General features: G+C 39.0%; 1 protein-coding gene across 3 annotated transcripts in view; it reads left to right on the top strand.

Annotated features, from left to right (window-relative positions):
• The window catches only part of SPATA5 (spermatogenesis associated 5), a 350,714-nt gene that overhangs the window by 254,385 nt on the left and 75,972 nt on the right, over window positions 1-20,357 (top strand). The window contains exon 15 of one of the 3 annotated variants that reach the window (XM_049885374.1): window positions 3,105-3,961. The exons of the other annotated variants lie outside the window; for them this stretch is intronic. Within the exon in view, the coding sequence (XP_049741331.1) occupies window positions 3,105-3,191 (87 nt within the window). The 3' untranslated portion in view covers window positions 3,192-3,961. Of the gene's footprint in view, window positions 1-3,104; window positions 3,962-20,357 lie in introns of those variants that run through there. 3 annotated transcript variants of the gene reach the window in all.

Raw genomic sequence — 20,357 nt, 5'->3', positions numbered from 1 at the left:
AAAAAGAAACAAAAGAATCAGCTGAAGACACTGAACTAACATCAGGGAACAACATCAGGTAATCAAAAACAAAATTCTTTTTTTAAAATCTTTAAACTATTTAAGAATTTTAATAAACAGTTATTAACTTTAATAACTAAGGTAGTGTTTATCCAGTGGCCCACCTGAGAAAATTTTTTAAGTGCTTTGTTAGAAAATGTGGCGGACTGGTTGCAACTTTCAGAATCTTTAAAAATATGTAATATTTTCTCTCTTCTTTTTCCTACAAAGAAATCATCCCTGCCCCCAGTGTAAGTTTGAGTTTACACAACCACATCCGTCAGAGCTATAATAACCTCTGTCGTCCAGCTGTTCTGGTTATATTTTCCCTCCCTCTACTCTCTTCTTTCTCTACTATTCTCCCAAATTAAAAAAAAAAAAATTTAGTGGAAAAGCAAATCCTCTATCTTTTCATATTGAAACTTATGGTGGGATACAGTGGTTATAAAAGCATCTCTCAGCACAGCACTAACTTGCCAAGCTAAATATTTGGGTTGGAAATCATGCCTTCCTACCTACTTAAAAACAGGAAGTATCTCTGTTAAGTGATAGACAGCTCCCTGTTTTTGGAAAGGGAGGTCTCTTTTCTACCTCTTAGAGCAATAAATGAAGTTTTTGTGGGGAGGAAAATATATATACATATCTTGCAAAAATGCCACTTGCAGTGTGTAAACACACACACACATATCAGTATCTGTAAATATATGTTAAAATACTTTCAAAGGCTTTAAACATAGCATCTCTTTTCATAAGCCAGCCCAGGCACATCTTATCAGCAATTCAGGTAAAGCCCTTGGATCTTTCAAAAACAACCTATAGGTTTGCACTAGGTGATTAATTGCCAGGAAAGTCTGGTTTTATATTCCATTATATATAGTTGTTTTCATTTCTGAAGGTGTACTTTTATTAAGAGGGGAAAAAATACACACCCACTAACTTAAATTCTTGATTTTAGCACTTCTTACAAAAGAAAACTTTAACATAATCTATTAATGAAAGCATATTCATCTTGGTTCAGACAATTTTTTCTCCCCAACTTTTTCTGAAACTTTAATAATATTTTAAATTGACTAGAAATTGGTCTTGGGGTAGCAGAATGGAATGATGAAGTGTATTTTAGTTACCAAGATCTGAAGTTACGGAGTCAAACCTTAGTTCAGAGTCCATGCAGCCTTACTACTTAATATCCCTCTGACCTTTGGCTACTATTTAACCTCTGCAAGCCTCCATTTCCTTTCTTGTAAACTGGATATAAAAATATCTACTTCTAAGTGTTCTTCTGAGGATTGTACAAATTACCATAGTAAAGAAAGCACTTGTCACAGTTATGTAGAGCTCTGTAACACTTGAATATTGTTAGAATGCTTATCCTGAGCTCTACCACCTAATCATGTGTGACCATTGTCGTTAGTTTAAGCTCTCTGGGCGTTAGTCATCTCAGTGACTGTAGGAGGTTAGAAATGGAAGAAACCTTTGTGATACTAGTATCTTCTGATTCTCTAATTATTTTCATGTCAAATTAAAAAAGAAGATATTTTTGCTTTAGATACAAATTTTTCTTATCCCCATGTCTGACAAAGCAAGAAACCTGGCTTCTGTTTACAATGTAATTTTTGCATTACTTTTGGCTTTGAAATTTAATAAAGTGTATTTTGATATAGTGGTTGACTACGGACTCTAGAGCAAAACTGCCAAAGTTCCCATCCCAGCTCCATCATTTACTAGCTGTATGAACAATTTAACCTCTATGCCCCAGTTTTGTTGTCTGTAAAATGAGACTAATGATAATGCCTAACTCATAGGGCTGTTTGAGGATTAAATGAGTTATTTTACCTAAAGAGCTTAGAACAGTGTCACATACATAATAAGTTCCATACAGTCGTAATTTATTGTTATCATTCTGGAACAGCCTCCCATTGCCTCTTAACCCTAGTGTGGAAATTGTAATGCAGTGTACATCTGTCTGCATTGTACATGCAGACACACTGCTCCTCAAACTTCCAGATAGCCATAAAACTGCTGAGAATGAGACACATACACCCACTGGCACCAACCATTGTATTGGTGCTCCATTCATCTGTGATCGAGCTGGACACATGAGACACACAGTGTTGGCAAAGTGAAAACCATTATTACTATTTATAGAAAGTAAACAGTAAACAATAACAAATTCCCAGAGGGGAAACACTTACCCTTCCCCAAATTACCTATATCCATTCTTACATCGCTGGGCAGAACGCACTGTGGTTTAGGTGAGAGACTGTGTTCACGTCACTGCTGCCTCCAGCTACCACCACGCTACCCAAGGCTTTTCTGCTGCTGGCTCCCGCCATGCAACCTAGGCATGCAGAGCTCTCTTGCCAATTTCAAGGCATGGCTCTCCCACCAGGACCACAACCTGACCAGTCTCCTCAGTGGACCATTAGTTACTCACTTTGCACAGTCCCAGCCAATCATTTTGTGGGAATTACAAGTCCGTGGCTAGAAAGGCCATATAATAGATAGATGAGGGTTTGGTTCTCTGGAATGAAGAAGCAGAACCATGAGTTTTAATCTGTGCTGTCCCTTACATAGTTCTGAGATGTCTAAAGATGTGTGTACATCCCATGTTCCAATAGGGTGAGGGAAGAGAATATTAGAAACTTAAATTCATGATTTTATGTTGCATTCTTTTTTAATATATGTTATGTGTGTTTTATGATACACTAATACAGGAATGCATGTATATACCTTCTGAGTAAATGCGGGAATGTTGGAGAAAAGTACAAAAATTATTTTTACTAATACGAATGCATGATCAATAAAGTTTGGAAACAACTGTCCTACGAGACAGTGTCTTCCAAAGGTGACCTTAACATGACTTAGCTATCAGTCTCAATTCTCTGTCCTGTACTAGAGATGAATATGTGCTGAAGGAGCTAATTGCGGGTGTGATTAATTACTTTGTGTGTGGCCTTTCTAGCCATGATCTTGTAACTTCCACCCAGGTGATTGTGTGATAGGGTAATTGTGGTCTACCAAGAGGATTGGTCAGTTTTGCCTTAAAAGAGCCAATTCCAAAGCAGAGAGGAACCCACCACCACCAAGGAAGGAGAGACCAGCAGGAAAGACCTGGCAGCAGGAGACAGTGTGGTGGACTTCGCGGCCCATGAAGAGAGAAGGCTGAGTGCCTTTGGGCAGAGACTGAGGGCCAAGGAGAGGCGTGCCTGTGAGCACGGCTGAGAAGAGGCTATCCTGATGGAAGAACTGTGTCCTGAGTGTTGCTTCCCTAATAAACCCCATAATTGTGAGTATGGTCTGTGAGTTCTGTGTGGCCATTGCAATGAATTATCGAACCCAGTGAGGAGTGCTGTGAAGGGGGGACTGTTGGTGTCAGAATTGATAGAGATGGCGGAGAGGGGAAATGTGTCTGACCTCTACCTCATAGGAGTCAGGCCTGGGCTATTGATCTTGGTTCTTCTTCCCCCTTGTGGGGTTGGAGGAAGTCAGACATTGCCCTCAAGCCATTTTTATAGTAATCAAACTTCTTTTCATAACTCCAGAGAGTCTGGAACAGCCACAGTCAGTGGTCCTTGGCTAAAGATAGGGTAAACACAGTGTCGAATCTAGGTTATTCTGGGGGTTTGACCACTTGGTGTGACTAAATAATGAGATGTCTGAGATATGTAAAATCAATCAGTTCTCAGTACTTATATTTGGACTTGACCATGTAAGGACGTGCTGCTGTTTTCAGTGCCCAGGAACCACAAAAACAGACTCCCACAGGAAAACTTAATTCCTTTTCTGGTTATATTTAATGGCAATGTAACTGAGGCTTTACTGACAGACTTTAAGTTTTGATTGTAAATACTGCAGCCTCCATGGAAGTGTTATTATTATTTTTTTACCTACTCAGAAAACACCAGAAGTTCAGCAGAGCCAATAGACCTTTCTTAAGTGGATTCATTTTAAACCAGCATTTGGAAATAACTCACTTTTTTTTTTTCTCCATAACACATTTTCATAATGGGATGTTAACAGTGTATGTCTTAGAATGTAGATTCTTTGGGATAAATGAGTGCTCATAACCTCTTTTGAAGAGTGGATTCTTTTGAGAATCTGATAGATGCACTCTCCTAAAAAATACACATATGAAATTTTTGTATGCAAAATTTGGTCACTAATTTCAGGGGTTCACAGGTACTCCCTTCCCTAAACCTACCCAATAACCTTCAGGTAATGGAAATCCTCTGGACAGTGAAGGGGATGTAGCTAGTTATGTACTCCAACCTACAAGACATTGTGTAATCACTGCAGTATATGACCAGTTTTCTGGAAACCTTTCATTCTCCAGGTTTGATTTCAAAAAGTCATTGACATGTTTCTTAGTTTTCTTGTTTTCATACTTGAAATAGTGCTTAAGTTATGATATCTGCATTACTTGTTGGACTTCACTTTTGTTATTGCTTATTATGTATTAATTATCTAAATTTTCTAGAAAGGCAGATCAAGCATAATTTGAACCTTCCAAATGAATTAGCATCTTAGAGCCACCCAAAGAATTAGAGATGACAAAGTACTTCTAGCAAACCTCTGAGGTAGGCAAGACAAGTAGCTGTTGTTGTTAGGTACGGTCGAGTTGGTTCCGACTCATACCAACCCTGTGTACAACAGAACGAAACACTGTCCGGTCCAGCGCCATCCTTACAATCGTTATGCTTGAGCTCATTGTTGCAGCCACTATGTCAGTCCACCTCGTTGAGAGTCTTCCTCTTTTGCGCTGACCCTGTACTTTGCCAAGCGCGATGTCCTTCTCCAGGGACTGATCCCTCCTGACAACATGCCCAAAGTATGTAAGACGCAGTCTCACCGCCCTTGCTTCTAAGGAGCATTCTGGTTGTACTTCTTCCAAGACAGATTTGTTTGTTCTTTTGGCAGTCCATGGTATATTCAATATTCTTTGCCAACACCACAATTCAAAGGCGTCAGTTTTTCTGCAGTCTTCCTTATTCGTTGTCCAGCTTTCACATGCATATGATGTTGTTGAAAATACCATGGCTTGGGTCAGGCAACCATAGTCTTCAAGGTGATATCTCTGCTTTTCAACACTTTAACAAGGTCCTTTGCAGCAATGTGTTGTTTGATTTTTTGACTGCTCCTTCCATGGCTGTTGATTGTGGATCCAAGTAAAATGAAATCCTTGACATCTTCAGTCTTTTTTCTCCGTTTATCATGATGTTGCTCACTGGTCCAGTTGTGAAGATTTTTGTTTTCTTTATGTTGAGGTGCCATCCATATTGAAGGCTGTGGTCTTTGATCTTCATTAGGAAGTGCTTCAAGTCCTTTTCACTTTCAGCAAGCAAGGTTGTGTCATCTGTATAACGCAGGTTGTTAATAAGCCTTCTTCTTATCCTGATGGCCCCATTCTTCTTCGTGTAGTCCAGCTTCTTATATTATTTGCTCAGCATACAGATTGAATAGGTATGGTGAAAGGATACAACCCTGACGTATACCTTTCCTGACTTTAAACCAATCAGTATCCCCGTGTTCTGTCCAAACAACTAAATACCAGTGGCATAGCTTCCAGCATCACAGCAACACGCAAGTCCGCATAGTACGACAAACTGACAGACACATGGGAGAAGACAAGTAGAAGGATCCCCATTTTACAGATGAGAAAACTAATATGTAAGAACAATTAAAGTGAAGTGATTCACTGCTGGAGAGAGGCAGTTTTTCCAATTTTACTTGTAAGATTTTTTTTCAAGCCAACCTCTTCATAGCTCTCGTAGTCTGATCTGTGGGCTCCCTGCAGCAGAGTCAGCAGGCGTGCTTATTAAACGTACAGAGTTCTGACTTCCCTCTCCAGATCTACTGAATCCAAATGGGGTTTAAATAGGGCACAGGGACTCTCCTAGATTAACAAGTAACTCACATGATTCCTGTGCACACTGAGGTTTGAGAAACTCTGAGCAATGGTTTAACTTTGACTACACATTAGAATCACTTGAGGAGTTTAGGACAAATAAGATGCCTGGACCTGGACTAATTGAATAAAAATCTCTGGAGGAAGGAGCCCTCAGTGTAATCTAGTTTATTAAAACTCACCAGGTGATTGTGATGCACAGTGAAGGTTAATAACCACTATTCTAGGAGTTGGCAAGCTTTTTCTGTAAAGGGCCAGATAGTAAATTGTATTAGTTTCCTAGAGTTGCCGTAACAAATTACAACTGAGTGGGTTAAAGCAACAGAAATTTATTCTTTCACAGTTCTGGGGGCCAGAAGCCCGAAACCAAGGTGTTGGCAGGATAGGTTTCTTTTGGAGGCTCCGAAGGAGAAGCTGGACCTATGCCTCTTTTCCGGTTTCTAGTGGCTCCTGACAACCCTTGGTATTCCTTGGCTTGTAGATGCATCATTCACTCTCCAGCTCTGTCTTCACATGGCCGTTTTTCCTGTGTGTCTCTTTCTGACTGTGTGCCCTATGAAGGCACCCATCATTGTACTTAGGGTCCACCCTAATTCAGTACAACCTCTTCTTAACTAATTGTACCTACCCACTGCCATCAAGTTGATTCCTACCCATAGCAACCCTACATGACGGAGTAGAACTGACCCATATGTTTTCCGAAGCTGTAAATACTTATGGAAGCAGATTATCACATCTTTGTGCCTCGGAGCCACTAGTGGTTTCAAACCACTGACTTTTCAATTAGCTTCCAAATGCTTTAACTACTGTGCCACGAGAGCACATTATTGTACCTACAGAGACCTATTTAAAAATAAGGTCTCATTCTGAGATTCCAGGTGGACATAAATTTGGGGGGGACATAGTTCACCTATACATAAATATTTTAGGTTTGCAGGTCACATATGTTATCTTTTGAAAGTATTTGACTTTGCTGTTTTAGTGTGAAAATAGCTGTAAAACACAAACACTTAAACAACCGAGCGTGGCTGTGTTCCAATACAACTTCATTTGCAAAAACAGGCGGTGGGTCAGATTTGGCCCGTGGGCTGTGGTTTGCCAAACTCTACAGATGAATATGGTTCCCTGTATTCCTTACTGACCCAGTGTTACAATGCATTCTAAACCTCAGGTGTTTCTTGTTTGATGTGGGAGTTGAAAACTTAGAATTTAATCAGTAAGTAATAGAGCCAGAATTTTGAACTATAAAACGTTTTTAAGAAGAAAAAAGGAAAACCTTGTGATATGTATAGTAAAGATAAGATTAAAAAAAGGAAGAAAGTGCATTCAGGGCTTCGAACTGCTTTCGTCTGATTAGAACCCCAGCTGGGAAATTGCATTTCTAACAGGTTCCCTGCTGAGAATTTGCATTTCTAACAAGTTCCTATAAGTTATACCTAAGAATCACCTGAGTATCTTGTTAAAATGTAGATTCTGATTCAGTGTATCTGGGGTGGAAATGTGAATTCTCATCAGGGAGCTTGTTAGAAATGCAAATTCTCAGCAGGGGTTCACTGAATGCACTGAACAGCTCAAGGGGATGCAGCACTGATAGTCACAGAGGTCAGAAGTGCTCTGGGACCAGCCTGAGAGTTTTTTTTTAAAAGGGGAGGTAAAGATAACACAGTCCTGCACTCTCAGATGGCAGAATTGGTAAGAAATAGCTTCCTATACCTTGGTAATTTGTCCATTTAAAAAACTGGGAGGCAGCTGGTAGGAGTGGAAAAGAGAAACAGTTTGTCTCTTTGGGGTGGGAGACAAGGAAATACCATTGTGCAGCTCAGTGCCTGTAGAGACATTTGGGTGCATACAAGTGCAGACAGGCAGGCAATGCATACAACTCCATAATACCATTCCATCCTGTAGTGCCCATTCAAGTCAAGTTGTATAAATCTGTTGTGCTACGTCTATATCCTTGACATCAACCTTTAGCACAGAATAATATTTAATCATGATAGAAAGGAAAAAGAAAACTTTGAGTCAGTAAGAAAAGGTTTATGTTTACCATGTCATTCGTTGCATGTAAAAAAAAAATATATATGATATATATATGTGTGTGTATATGTATCAGAAGATTTTTGTTATTTTTAAGTTTTTTTTAATGATTTATGTGTAATAGGTTAAAAGCTCCAACTATCCAGAAAATTTATATCCTGAGGAATGTGGTTTTTTTTTGATACCACCTGATATCTTGCATGTTTCTTGTCTGCATGCATGTGATAGGTGCCTGTAGGTAGATCACCTTACATTTTGATGATCTGATTTTTTTCCCTTTTTACTGTGAATAATATATGTCCCTTAAGTACCTTACAGTCCAGTGGGGTCATTAGAACATGTAAACAAATATTATGCTGTAATATGTGCCACAGAAATGTGAACAAGGATTACAGGTAACAGAGGAAGTGACTGTTTGTATAGGCAGAAATAATTTGAAGGAATAACTAAAATTTGCTTGGAGTACATTGTGCAGAGGTGGCAGGACTGTTCAGACAGATAACTCTACACAAAGGTACAGAAGTGTGAAGGATGTGCTATTTTTAGGGAACTACAAGCAGTTCAGCATTGATAGAAAATAAAGGGCATGGAGGGATCAGATAATGAGAGAAGATTCTGGAGAAATAGCCAGGAGACAGATTCCCACCCCCCCCGCCCCAGCCCTCATCTGTAGTTGATGATTATGGGTTTATTTATTTTTAGATATCATAAAAACAATGCATATATGTGAGGAAGTTTTTTCTCCCCCATCTCTAGCTTATGGGAAGCTTTCGAAAGAATGAATTTTATAGACATATTTGAAAGATTAATTTATAATACTTCCCATTTTACTACATAGTTATTTCAAAAACTAGATTCACTTTTTACAAGAGGAAGAAGTAGGATTAGTTCTGGATAAATACTGTTTTGGCTTTATAAAAGAGGCCTTTAAATATAAGTAGATGAAGAGTATATCATGCTAATAAAAGAACCTAAGCATATGTGTGCATGTGTGTGTTGCATTGTTTTTGTTCTGTTCTCTTCCCTCCTTTGTGCTCATCATCAAGTGCTGCCATTTACTTTGGTACATTCTTCCTGAACACCTGCTGTCAAATGCATCAAGTCTTTTCTTGCACCGTGCTATGGGTTTTTACAGAACTGAGCAAGCCCAACATGAGACAGATAGCCTACAGACTGATTGATTTATTTGTTTTAATACAAACACATGCTCAGATGTTGTCATACAGAAATCCTTTTTAAAGAGTTATTTTTCAAAGAACAAAGAGCTTTGTAACCCTAGCACCTAATCCTATGCCTGGCACATAGTAGATACTCAGGAAATGTTTGTGGAATTCAGCTGCTCTGCGAAGCGTCAAACTGAGTACTACAAGATTCCCTCAGCTTTGGGAGTAACTGAATATTTTAAATAGCTGTAATACAGATTGAAATGTTGTTTAAAAAGCATTGCCGGCAGTTGAAAAAATGATATAGTGGCATAGTATAACAACCAAATTTAAATTTGGTAGGTATTGTTCCATTTGCAGAATAAATACAAATCTATCTAAAAGAAATCCTGTTTTATCTTCTTTTGCAAAATGGAGTGGCATTTTCAAAAGGGAAAAATAAAAAGCTGCTTTCAGGAGTTCTACTTTAAAGACATCTCCTAAATAGTCTTTTTCAAGTTTCCTGCCTCTGCTATTTGTCCTGATTTGGGACCTCAGGATTATATTAGCTTCCTAACTAGAAGTTGTACTTTTTTCCTGTCTATCTCCACACTGCTGCCAGAGTTATTTACTTTTTTAAACAAAAAACCGGGCTTGTCCCTCACCTGATTAAAGACCTTCCACAGTTTCCTGTGGACAATGACATAAAGACCAAGCTCCTTCCAATTACCTACCATAGGTAATATATTCATACCTGTGGTTTTTTTCACTTCATCTAGTTTCCTACTCATGTCCCCAAGTATATTTCACCAGTGCTTCCCGAACTTTTTCACAATGTGGCACACATGGAGTAATAACCAGGTAACGTTGCTATCTGACTACGTGAAGTCTCTAGCTTCTCCAGGCCTTTTGGCCCTCCTGAGAGCTGAAGGAAGCACTATCTTAAGCACACCTGTGATCCATTCCTAGGGCAACCATTTGGAAGGTCTGCCCCACACTGACCACGGCAAATGTCTTGCCCTCCCAGGAATGGTTTGTACCAGGTCTTCGAACTGGTTCGTTCCAGTTAGAACCCCTGGTTTCTTCATATGTGAAAATTAAGGTGGTTCTTTAATCATAGAGGCCTATATGCACTTGATAAGAATTCCCCTCAAAATAACACATATGCAAACATAACCCAACACAATTTTGCAGACAATTCCAGGAGTTCATCAGAAATCTGCTTGTGCACTCCAGACTAAAAGTTACTATATTAGATAACCTTTTAAATGGGTCTTTCAGCCCTACCCCCACTGAATTCTAGGACTATGTATAGTATCCCCTGCCATTCTTACCCAAGGAAATGCCCACAATTTAGCATTACATGATCATTGCTGAAGGTGTGATTGGTTTATTACAAAACAAATACTGTTATCTTTTCTTCTCCTGACATTTACATAAAGGACACAAAATCATTCCTGGTACTTTACATGAAGGAGCTTTACTTATCTAACCTTCACTTTTTTTCTTCTTCTTTTAATAAATTCTGAAATTCAACACTAATAGTTTTATATTCTGTCAGATATTCAGAGCTAATTTAATTAGCGTAGAAATACTTGTTCAGACCAAAGTATTAAATTAGACACTTTGAGGAGGCGGAGCTAAGATGGGGGAATAGACAGATGCTTCCTGCGAACCCTCTTTACAACAAAGACCCGAAAAAACAAGTGAAACGAGTGTATTTGTGACAAGCTGGGAGCCCTGAGCATCGAAGGCAAGCTTAGACAACGAACTGAGGGGCAGTGGGAGGATGAGACTGTTCAGAAGAGGAGAGGAATTACCAGACCTGAATCGCGGGGAGCCCTCAGGCACCATTCCCGGAGCGGCAGCAGGCTGGTACTAGCCTTCGGCCGCAGTTTCCTCAGGGAGAAGCAGCCAGCCACACAGCCTACTCACACTTCTGGAACCTGAGGCGAATGGTGCTCTAGGCAAAACCTAAGTACTTGCGTATATTTTACCGTGCCCCCGCCACCCCCCAGCCGGCTTCAGTGGCTGAATCCCTGGGCCTGAGATAGACCCTGGTGAGCACCTAGAGCCATCCTCCGGGCCTTGGGGAAAGAAAAAGTTTGCAGCTGGGGGGAAAAGATAATTTGCTAGCTCCATTAACTGGGGGAGCTCAGGACAGAAGTGGCTCCTGTCAAGGCATAAAAGGTCTGTGGCCCTTGAGCACCATTCCCTTCAATGAATGGACCTGTGTGGGCCTACTTCAGGAGAATAGGCCCTTGTTGGCAAACTCCAGCCATTTCAGCTGTGGGGTGGAGAGGTGGGTCTTTGATGTTTGACATTGCTTTGCCTATTAAACAAGGTCCTCACCTACCCACATAAGGGACCTAAGGACTGGTAGCCCCACTCAGGTCACCCAGCCACCTGCAACAGGGGTCCAAAGATAACTGGTACCTCCCAGTCCTTACACCCAAAAACTTTGGGTGCCCGTGGTCCCTCTGCAGAACCCACCCATCAGCACTCTCTAGGGAACGGAGATGCGTCTTCCTCAGAGACACTTGGGGGTCGGTTCTCAGCTCCCTGCCTTGTTCAGAGAGTCACCCCCTGCTGCAATCAGATACCAGTATAATACACCAATCACCTCTGCCCCTCTAAGACTGTAGGACAGAGACTGTACCACACATGTTATGATCAGCTGCGTGGAAACCTGAGCTGAATGCATACAGGAAAACCGAATGGACTCCTAGACTGATATACCTGATAACAGCTCTAGCCAGCTGGGGACAAGACAACAGAGTTCCAGAGGCGAAAATAATCAAGCTAGCTCACTCAGCCAACCCATAGGGGTATAACAGAACAAAACAAAGCAAACAGCTAAGATATAGTAAGCAAGCATAAACTAATACAATGACTTATAGACGGCTCGGAGACAGCAGTCAATATCAAGTCACAAAGAAACAGACCATGATCACCTCAACAGGCTCTCAAAACAAAGAATCCAGGGATCTTCTAGAAGAAAGTACATTCCTGGAATTACTAGATGCAGAATACAAAAGTTTAATATACAGAACCCTTCAAGACATCAGGAAGGAAACGAGGCAATTCACAGAACAAGCCAAGGAGTACACAGATGAAGCAACTGAAGAAATTAGATTATTCAGGAACATAATGAAAAGTTTAATAAACTGGAAAAATCCATAGACAGCAATCAGAAATTCAGAAGATTAACAATAAAATTACAGAATTAGACAACTCAATAGAAAGTCAGAGGAGCAGAATTGAGCAAGTACAAGCTAGAATTTCGGAACTTGAAGATAAATCATTTGGCACTAATATATTTGAAGAAAAATCAGACAAAAGAATTTTAAAAAATGAAGAAACCTTAAGAATCATGTGGGACTCTATCAAGAAAAATAACCTACGAGTGACTGGAGTACCATAACAGGGAGGGATAACAGAAAATACAGAGAAAATTGCTGAAGATTTGTTGGCAGAAAACTTGCCTGATACTGTGAAAGATGAGAAGATATCTATCCAAGATGCTCATCGAACTCCACATAAGGTAGATCTTAAAAGAAAGTCACCAAGACACATTATAATCAAACTTGCCAAAACCAAAGATAAAAAGAATTATAAGAGCAGCGAGGGATAAATGAAAAGTCACCTACAAAGGAGAGCCAATAAGAATAAGCTTGGACTACTCAGCAGAAACCTGGCAGGCAAGAAGGCAATGGGATGACATATTTAAAAAATTGAAGGAAAAGAATTGCCTGCCCAGAATCATATATCCAGCAAAATTGTTTCTTAAATATGAAAGTGATATTAAGACATTTCCAGATAAACACAAGGTGAGGGAATTTGTAAAAACCAAACGGAAACTACAAGAAATACTAAATGGAGTTCTTCAGTTAGAAAATCAATAATATCAGGTATCAACCCAAGACTAGAACACTGGGCAGAGCAACCAGAAGTCAACCCAGACAGGGAAATCCAAAAAAAAGAAAGCAAGATTGTTAAAAAAAAAAAAAACTGGGTAACAGCGATGTTATTATATAAAAGAAGACAACATTAAAATAATAAAGAGGGACTAAAAAATGTAATCATACACCTTCCATATGGAGAGGAAGATACGGCAATACAAAGAAAGAAAAGTTAGTTTTAAATTTAGAAAAATGGGGTAAATAATAAGGGAGCCACAAGGAGACAAACTATCCTACTCATCAAAATAAAATGCAAGGGAAAAACACAGACTCAGCAGAAACAAAATCAACAACAAATATGAGGAAAGGACAATATATAAAATATTGTCACATAAAATCAAGTGGGAAAAAGAAACTGTCAACACACAAAAAAAGACATCAAAATGATAGCACTAAATTCATACCTATCCATAATTACCCTGAATGTCAATGGACTAAATGCACCAATAAAGAGACAGAGAGTGGCAGAATGGATTAAAAAACAAGATCCGTCTGTATGCTGCCTACAAGAGACACACCTTAGACTCAGAGACACAAACAAACTAAAACTCAAAGGATGGAAAAAAATATATCAGGCAAAGAACAATCAAAAAAGAGCAGGAGTGGCAATATTAATTTCTGACAAAATAGACTTTAAAGTTAAATCCATCATAAAGGATAAGGAAGGACACTATGTAATGATTAAAGGGGCAATACACCAAGAAGATAAGAAAACAAACTATCAGCATTGAAAGTGAGATAGACAGCTCCACAATAATAGTAGGAGACTTCAACACACCACTTTCGGTGAAGGACAGGACATCCAGAAAGAAGCTCAATAAAGGCACGGAAGATCTAAATGCCACAATCAGCCAACTTGACCTCGAAGACATATACAGAACACTCCACCCGACAGCAACCAAGTATACTTTCTTTTCTAGGGCACATGGAACATTCTCTAGAATAGACCACATATTAGGGCATAAAGCAAGCCTTAGCAGAATCCAAAACATTGAAATATTACAAAGCATCTTCTCTGACCATACGGGCATAAAAGTGGAAATCAATAGCACGAAAAGCAGGGAAAAGAAGTCAAACACTTGAAAACTGAACAATACCCTGCTCAAAAAAGACTGGATTAGAGAAGACATTAAGGATGGAATAAAGAAATTCAGAGATCCAGTGAGAATGAAAACACTTCCTATCAGAACCTTTGGAACACAGCAAAAGCAGTACTCACAGGTCAATTTATATCAATAAAAGCACACATCCAAAAAGAAGAAAGGGCCAAAATCAAAGAATTATCCCTACAACTTGAACAAATAGAAAGAGAGCAATAAAAGAAACCCACAGGCACCAGAAGAAAACAAAAAGTAAAAATTAGAGCTGAACTAAACGAAATAGAAAACAATTGAAAGAATTAACAAGACCAAAACCTGGCTTTTTGAAAAAAATGAACAAAATTGATAAACCACTGGCGAAAGTGACAAAAGAAAAACAAGAGAGGAAGCAAATAACACGAATAAGAAATGAGAGGGGCGATATTACAACAGACCCAACTGAAATTAGAAGAACCATATCAGATTACTATGAAAAACTGTACTCAAACAAATTTGAAAGCCTAGAAGAAATGGATGAATTCCTAGAAACACACTACCTACCTAAACTAACACAAACAGAGGTAGAACAACTAAATAGACCCATAACAAAAGAAGAGATTGAAAAGGTAATCAAAAAACTCCCGACAAAAAAAAGCCCTGGCCCGGACAGCTTCACTGCAGAGTTCTACCAAACTTTCAGAGAAGAGTTAACACCACTACTACTAAAGGTATTTCAGAGCATAGAAAAGGACGGAATACTCCCAAACTCATTCTATGAAGCCACCATATCCCTGATACCAAAACCAGGTAAAGACACCACAAGAAAAGAAAATTATAGACCTATATCCCTCATGAATGTAGATGCAAAAATCCTCAACAAAATTCTAGCCAATAGAATTCAACGACATCAAAAAAAAAAAATTCACCATGACCAAGTGGGATTCATACCAGATATGCAGGGATGGTTCAACATTAGAAAAACAATTAATGTAATCCACCACATAAATAAAACAAAAGACAAGAATCACGATTTTATCAATTGATGCAGAAAAGGCATTTGACAAAGTTCAACACCCATTCATGATAAAAACTCTCAGCAAAATAGGAATAGAAGGAAAATTTCTCAACATAATAGGATTTATACAAAGCCAACAGCCAACATCACCCTAAATGGAGAAAGCCTGAAAACATTCCCACTGAGATTGGGAACCAGACAAGGATGCCCTTTATCACCACTCTTATTCAACATTGTGCTGGAAGTCCTAGCCAGAGCAGTTAGGCTGGATAAAGAAATAAACGACATCCAGATTGACAAGGAAGAAGTGAAAGTTTCTCTATTTGCAGATGACATGATCTTATACACAGAAAACCCTAAGGAATCCTCCAGAAAACTACTGAAACTAATAGAAGAGTTCAGCAGAGTATCAGGATACAAGATAAACATACAAAAATCAGTTGGATTCCTCTACACCAACAAAAAGAACATCAAAGAGGAAATCACCAAATCAATGCCATTTTACAGTAGCCCCCAAGAAGATAAAATACTTAGGAATAAATTTTGCCAGAGATGTAAAAGACCTATACAAAGAAAACTACAAGACAGTCCTGCAAGAAACCAAAAGAGACCGCCATAAGTGGAAAAACATACCTTGCTCATGGATAGGAGGACTTAACCTTGTAAAATGTCTATTCTACCAAAAGCCATATGTAGACACAATGCAATTCTGATCCAAATTCCAAAGACATTTTTTAGTGAGATGGAGAAACAAATCACCAACTTCATATGGAAGGGAAAGGGGCCTGGGTAAGTAAAGCATTGCTGAGAAAGAACAAAGTGGGAAGCCTTACTCTACCTGATATTAGAACCTATTATACTGCCACAGTAGTCAAAACAGCCTGGTACTGTACAACAGTAGATACGTAGACCAATGGAACAGAATTGAGAATTCAGGCATAAATTCATCCACATATGAGCAGTTAATATTTGACAAAGGCCCAAAAACAGTTAAATGGGGGAAAAGGCAGTCTGTTTAAAAATTGGTGCTGGCATAACTGCATATCCATCTGCAAAAAGTCAAACAAGGCCCATACCTCACACCACGCACAAAACCTAGCTCAATATGGATCAAAGACCTAAGTATAAAATCTAAAACGATAAAGATCATGGAAGAAAAAATAGGGACAATGCCAGGAGTCCTAACACATGGCATAAACAGTATACAAAACATTACTAACAATAGAGAAGAGAAACCAGATAAGTGGGAGCTCCTAAAAATCAAACACCTATGCTCATCCAAAGACTTCACCAAAAGAGTAAAAAGACTACCTACAGACTGGGAAAAAATTCTTAGCTATGACATTTCTGATCAGCGCCTGATCTCTAAAATCTACATGATACTGCAAAAACTCAACTACAAAAAGATAAATAAAGACAAAGACAATTTAAAAATGGACAAAAGACATGAATGGGCAGTTCACTAAAGAAGACATTCAGGTAGCTAACAGATATATGAGGAAATGTTCATGAGCATTAGCCATTAGAGAATTGCAGATCAAAACTACAATGAGATTTCACCTCATCCCAACAAGGCTGGCATTAATTCAATAAACACAAAATAATAAATTTTGGAGAGGCTGTGGAGAGATTGGAACACTTATACACTGCTGGTGGGAATGTAAAATGGTACAAGCACTTTGGAAATCGATTTGGCGCTTCCTTAAAAAGCTAGAAATAGAACTACCATACAGCCCAGCAATCCCACTCCTTGGAATATACCCTAGAGAAATAAGAACCTTTACACGAACAGATACATGCACACCCATGTTTACTGCAGCACTGTTTACAATAGCAAAAAGATGGAAGCAACGAAGGTGCCCATCGACGGATGAATGGATAAATAAATTACGGTATATTCACACAATGGAATACTACGCATCGATAAAGAACAGTGAGGAATCTGTGAAACATTTCATAACATGGAGGAACCTAGAAGGCAATATGCTGAGTGAAATTAGTCAGTTGCAAAAGGACAAATATTGTATAAGACCACTATCATAAGAACTTGAGAAACAGTTTAAACTGAGAAGAAAACATTTTTTTGTGGTTACGGGAGGGGGGGAGGGAGGGAGGGTGGGAGAGGGGCATTCACTAATTAGATAGTAGATAAGAGCTACTTTAGGTGAAGGGAAAGACAGCAGAGAACACAGGGGAGGTCAGCACAATTGGACTAAACTTAAACCAAAGATGTTTCCTGAATAAACTGAATGCTTCGAAGGCCAGCATGGTAGGGGTCTGGGGACCATGGTTTCAGAGGACACCTAAGTCAACTGGCATAATAAAATATATTAAGAAAACATTCTGCATCCCACTTTGAAGAGTGGCGTCTGGGGTCTTAAATGCTAGCAAGCGGCCATCTAAGATGCATCAATTGGTCTCAACCCACCTGGATCAAAGGAGAATGAAGAACACCAAGGACACAAGCCCAAGAGACAGAAAGGGCCACATGAACCAGAGACTACATCATCCTGAGACCAGAAGAACTAGATGGTGTCCAGCTACAACCGATGACTGCCCTGACAGGGAACACAGCAGAGAACCCCTGAGAGAGCAGGAGATCAGTGGGATGCAGACCCCAAATTCTCATAAGACCAGACTTAATGGTCTAAGACTAGAAGGACTCCGGTGGTCATGGCCTCCAGACCTTCTGTTAGCCCAGTACAGGAACCATTCCCGAAGCCAGCTCTTCAGATGTGGATTGGACTGGACAATGGGTTGGAGAGGGATGCTGGTGAGGAGTGAGCTTCTTGGATCAGGTGGACGCTTGAGACTATGTTGGCATCTCCTGCCTGGAGGGGAGATGAGAGGGTGGAGGGGGTTAGAAGCTGGTGAAATGGACACGAAAAGAGAGAGTGGAGGGAGAGAGCGGGCAGTCTTATTAGGGGGAAAGTAATTGGGAATGTGTAGCAAGGTGCATATGGGTTTTTGTGTGAGAGACTGCCTTGATTTGTAAACTTTCACTTAAAGCACAATAAAAATTATTTAAAAAAAAAAAGACGCTTTGAAAAATCAGGTTCCTTTGGCCCCATTTACTTCAAATGATCAACAAAGGTGTGTGTGTGAGCGTAGGAATGCCTTTTTCTAGGAAAGAAAAGCAGCACTAAGCCTTTACACTTAGCTCTAATGAAAACATGTCAATGAATCATGGTTCATGGAGGAAATGGTTCCAGAAATTGGAGAGAGGTGGATGCTTGGTAACAGCTCTGATTTATTTCAAAGAAGCTTTGAATGTATTCTAGGCATCTCTCTCTTCCTCTAAATCCGACTAATTAATAGGCCTGGTTAATGCTGCCTCTTAAACTTCTCTTGAATCTGTCACTTCTTCTCAGTCTTCCTTGTGTACTATCTTCCCTGTCAGATTGTAAGCTGTATGTAATGGCAGGAATCATATTCATTATAAACTCAGCAACGTCACATATGGTACCTATAAACTCAGCAATGTCACATATAAGGTACCTATAAATGTTTACTCAATAAAGTCAAGCCCACAACATAACTTCTTTTCTGGCATGTCACACCTGCTTTGCTAGTTGGTTTTTTCCCTCGAGTAGTACTCTTTTCTTCTTCCCCATCCCTTTATCTACGTTAGGCTAAATGGATCAATCTAATTGCAAATACTGAAAGTCTCAGTTTTTAGACCCTTTAATGGCACCTCAAGGGGGTAAAATCTAAATTAAAGCATAGTAATTCAAGCATATATCATGTTAGTGTGCCTCTCCTGCCTTATCTACAGTTCCATTTTTTTTCTTTTTACCATGTGGCTCCAGTTGTGCCTAAGCAACCAAGAGTGAGCCACACTGACTGTGTTGCTTTCTGCTTCCTTGACCTCACACAGTTTTCTTTCTGCTCAGAATGACATTTTATCCTGTTTTTTTTTTTTTTTTTTCCCCCGCTCCTTTTTTCTCATCAGGCAGGCTCCTCTTGTTCTCAGATTAAAATCTTTTTTACAGTCTTCTATGACTCTTCCTGGTATATAACTAGATTGTAAATTTGTAATTTAGCATATAAGGTTAAAAATCTAGCTCTGTTACTAGCTGTGTGTTTGTCCAAATCATTTAACCTTTTGGTACTTTAAAATCGTAACAGACCTAGTATCATTGGGTGATTGTATGAATCAAATGATATAATCTAAAGAGGTCAGCACACTGCTTGGCACATGGCATGTATACTTCCTTAAATGTTAGATGATATTATTGCTGTTCTTGTATAATTCCCCCGTACTTGACCGTGAGCTCCTTGATCGTAGGGCATGTCAGTCATCTTTAAATTCCTAAATACCTGACACATGGTAGGTGTTAATGTTCTTTGAATGAATGAGCGGATAAACAACTATTCTAAAAGTTGGAGGTTAGAATAATGGGTAGGTAGAAAAGTCAGGTCAAAATACAGACCCTTGGCTTGTATTTCTAAATTTCAGTGTTGATATTTAACAGCTCTATACTTTTTTTTTTTTTTTTTTTTTATACTTACCTCTGAAATCCTACTATAGCCTCTGCAAGCCTCAATTCATAGCCTGTTTAAAGAAGAACTTGTAAAAAAAAAACCATGTTCACTGTCTTCAATAGAAACCTGATGGGAAAATCATTAAAAGAGCAGGTTCCGGAATGTGCATGTATTTATTAAATCTTAACATGTTGTTGGCTTATTGTTCAGCCTAGAGATAGACAAAGTTGACTTCTGAAAATGTTTTATATCTCTCATATTAACTGCAATCTTTTGGAGCTTGGAGTTCTCAATGTTCCAGAAATAATAGTTTCATAATATATTTTATGCATTTTGGTAATTTAAAAAAGTTTAATTAGACTGAAAAAAAATGGTTTAAAAGACCAGTAAAATTAACAATATTTACTAAAACTCATCATAGCCCCTGTGCAAAGGAGCATTCTTATTACATTATTTGGTAATCAAGCTTTGGGGGCTTAGAGAAAGAACATAAATTGTACATAATCAGGAGAGTTCTCTGCTGAACAGACATCAGGAAGCAGAGAAACATTTTATATCAAAATTGGATAACAGTATCTTAATTACCCATTGTCGTTATTAGGTACTGTCAAGTCAGTCCTACTCATAGCGACCCTATGTACAACAGAACGAAATTACCCATATGATATTTAAAAAAGTAACCCGAAAACACCTATC

The sequence above is a fragment of the Elephas maximus genome, chromosome 5, assembly GCF_024166365.1.
Source record: "Elephas maximus indicus isolate mEleMax1 chromosome 5, mEleMax1 primary haplotype, whole genome shotgun sequence".
Taxonomy (NCBI): Eukaryota; Metazoa; Chordata; class Mammalia; order Proboscidea; family Elephantidae; genus Elephas; species Elephas maximus.
The sequence above is the reverse complement of the archived record's forward strand: the minus strand, read 5'-3'. Positions and strand labels throughout refer to the sequence as shown.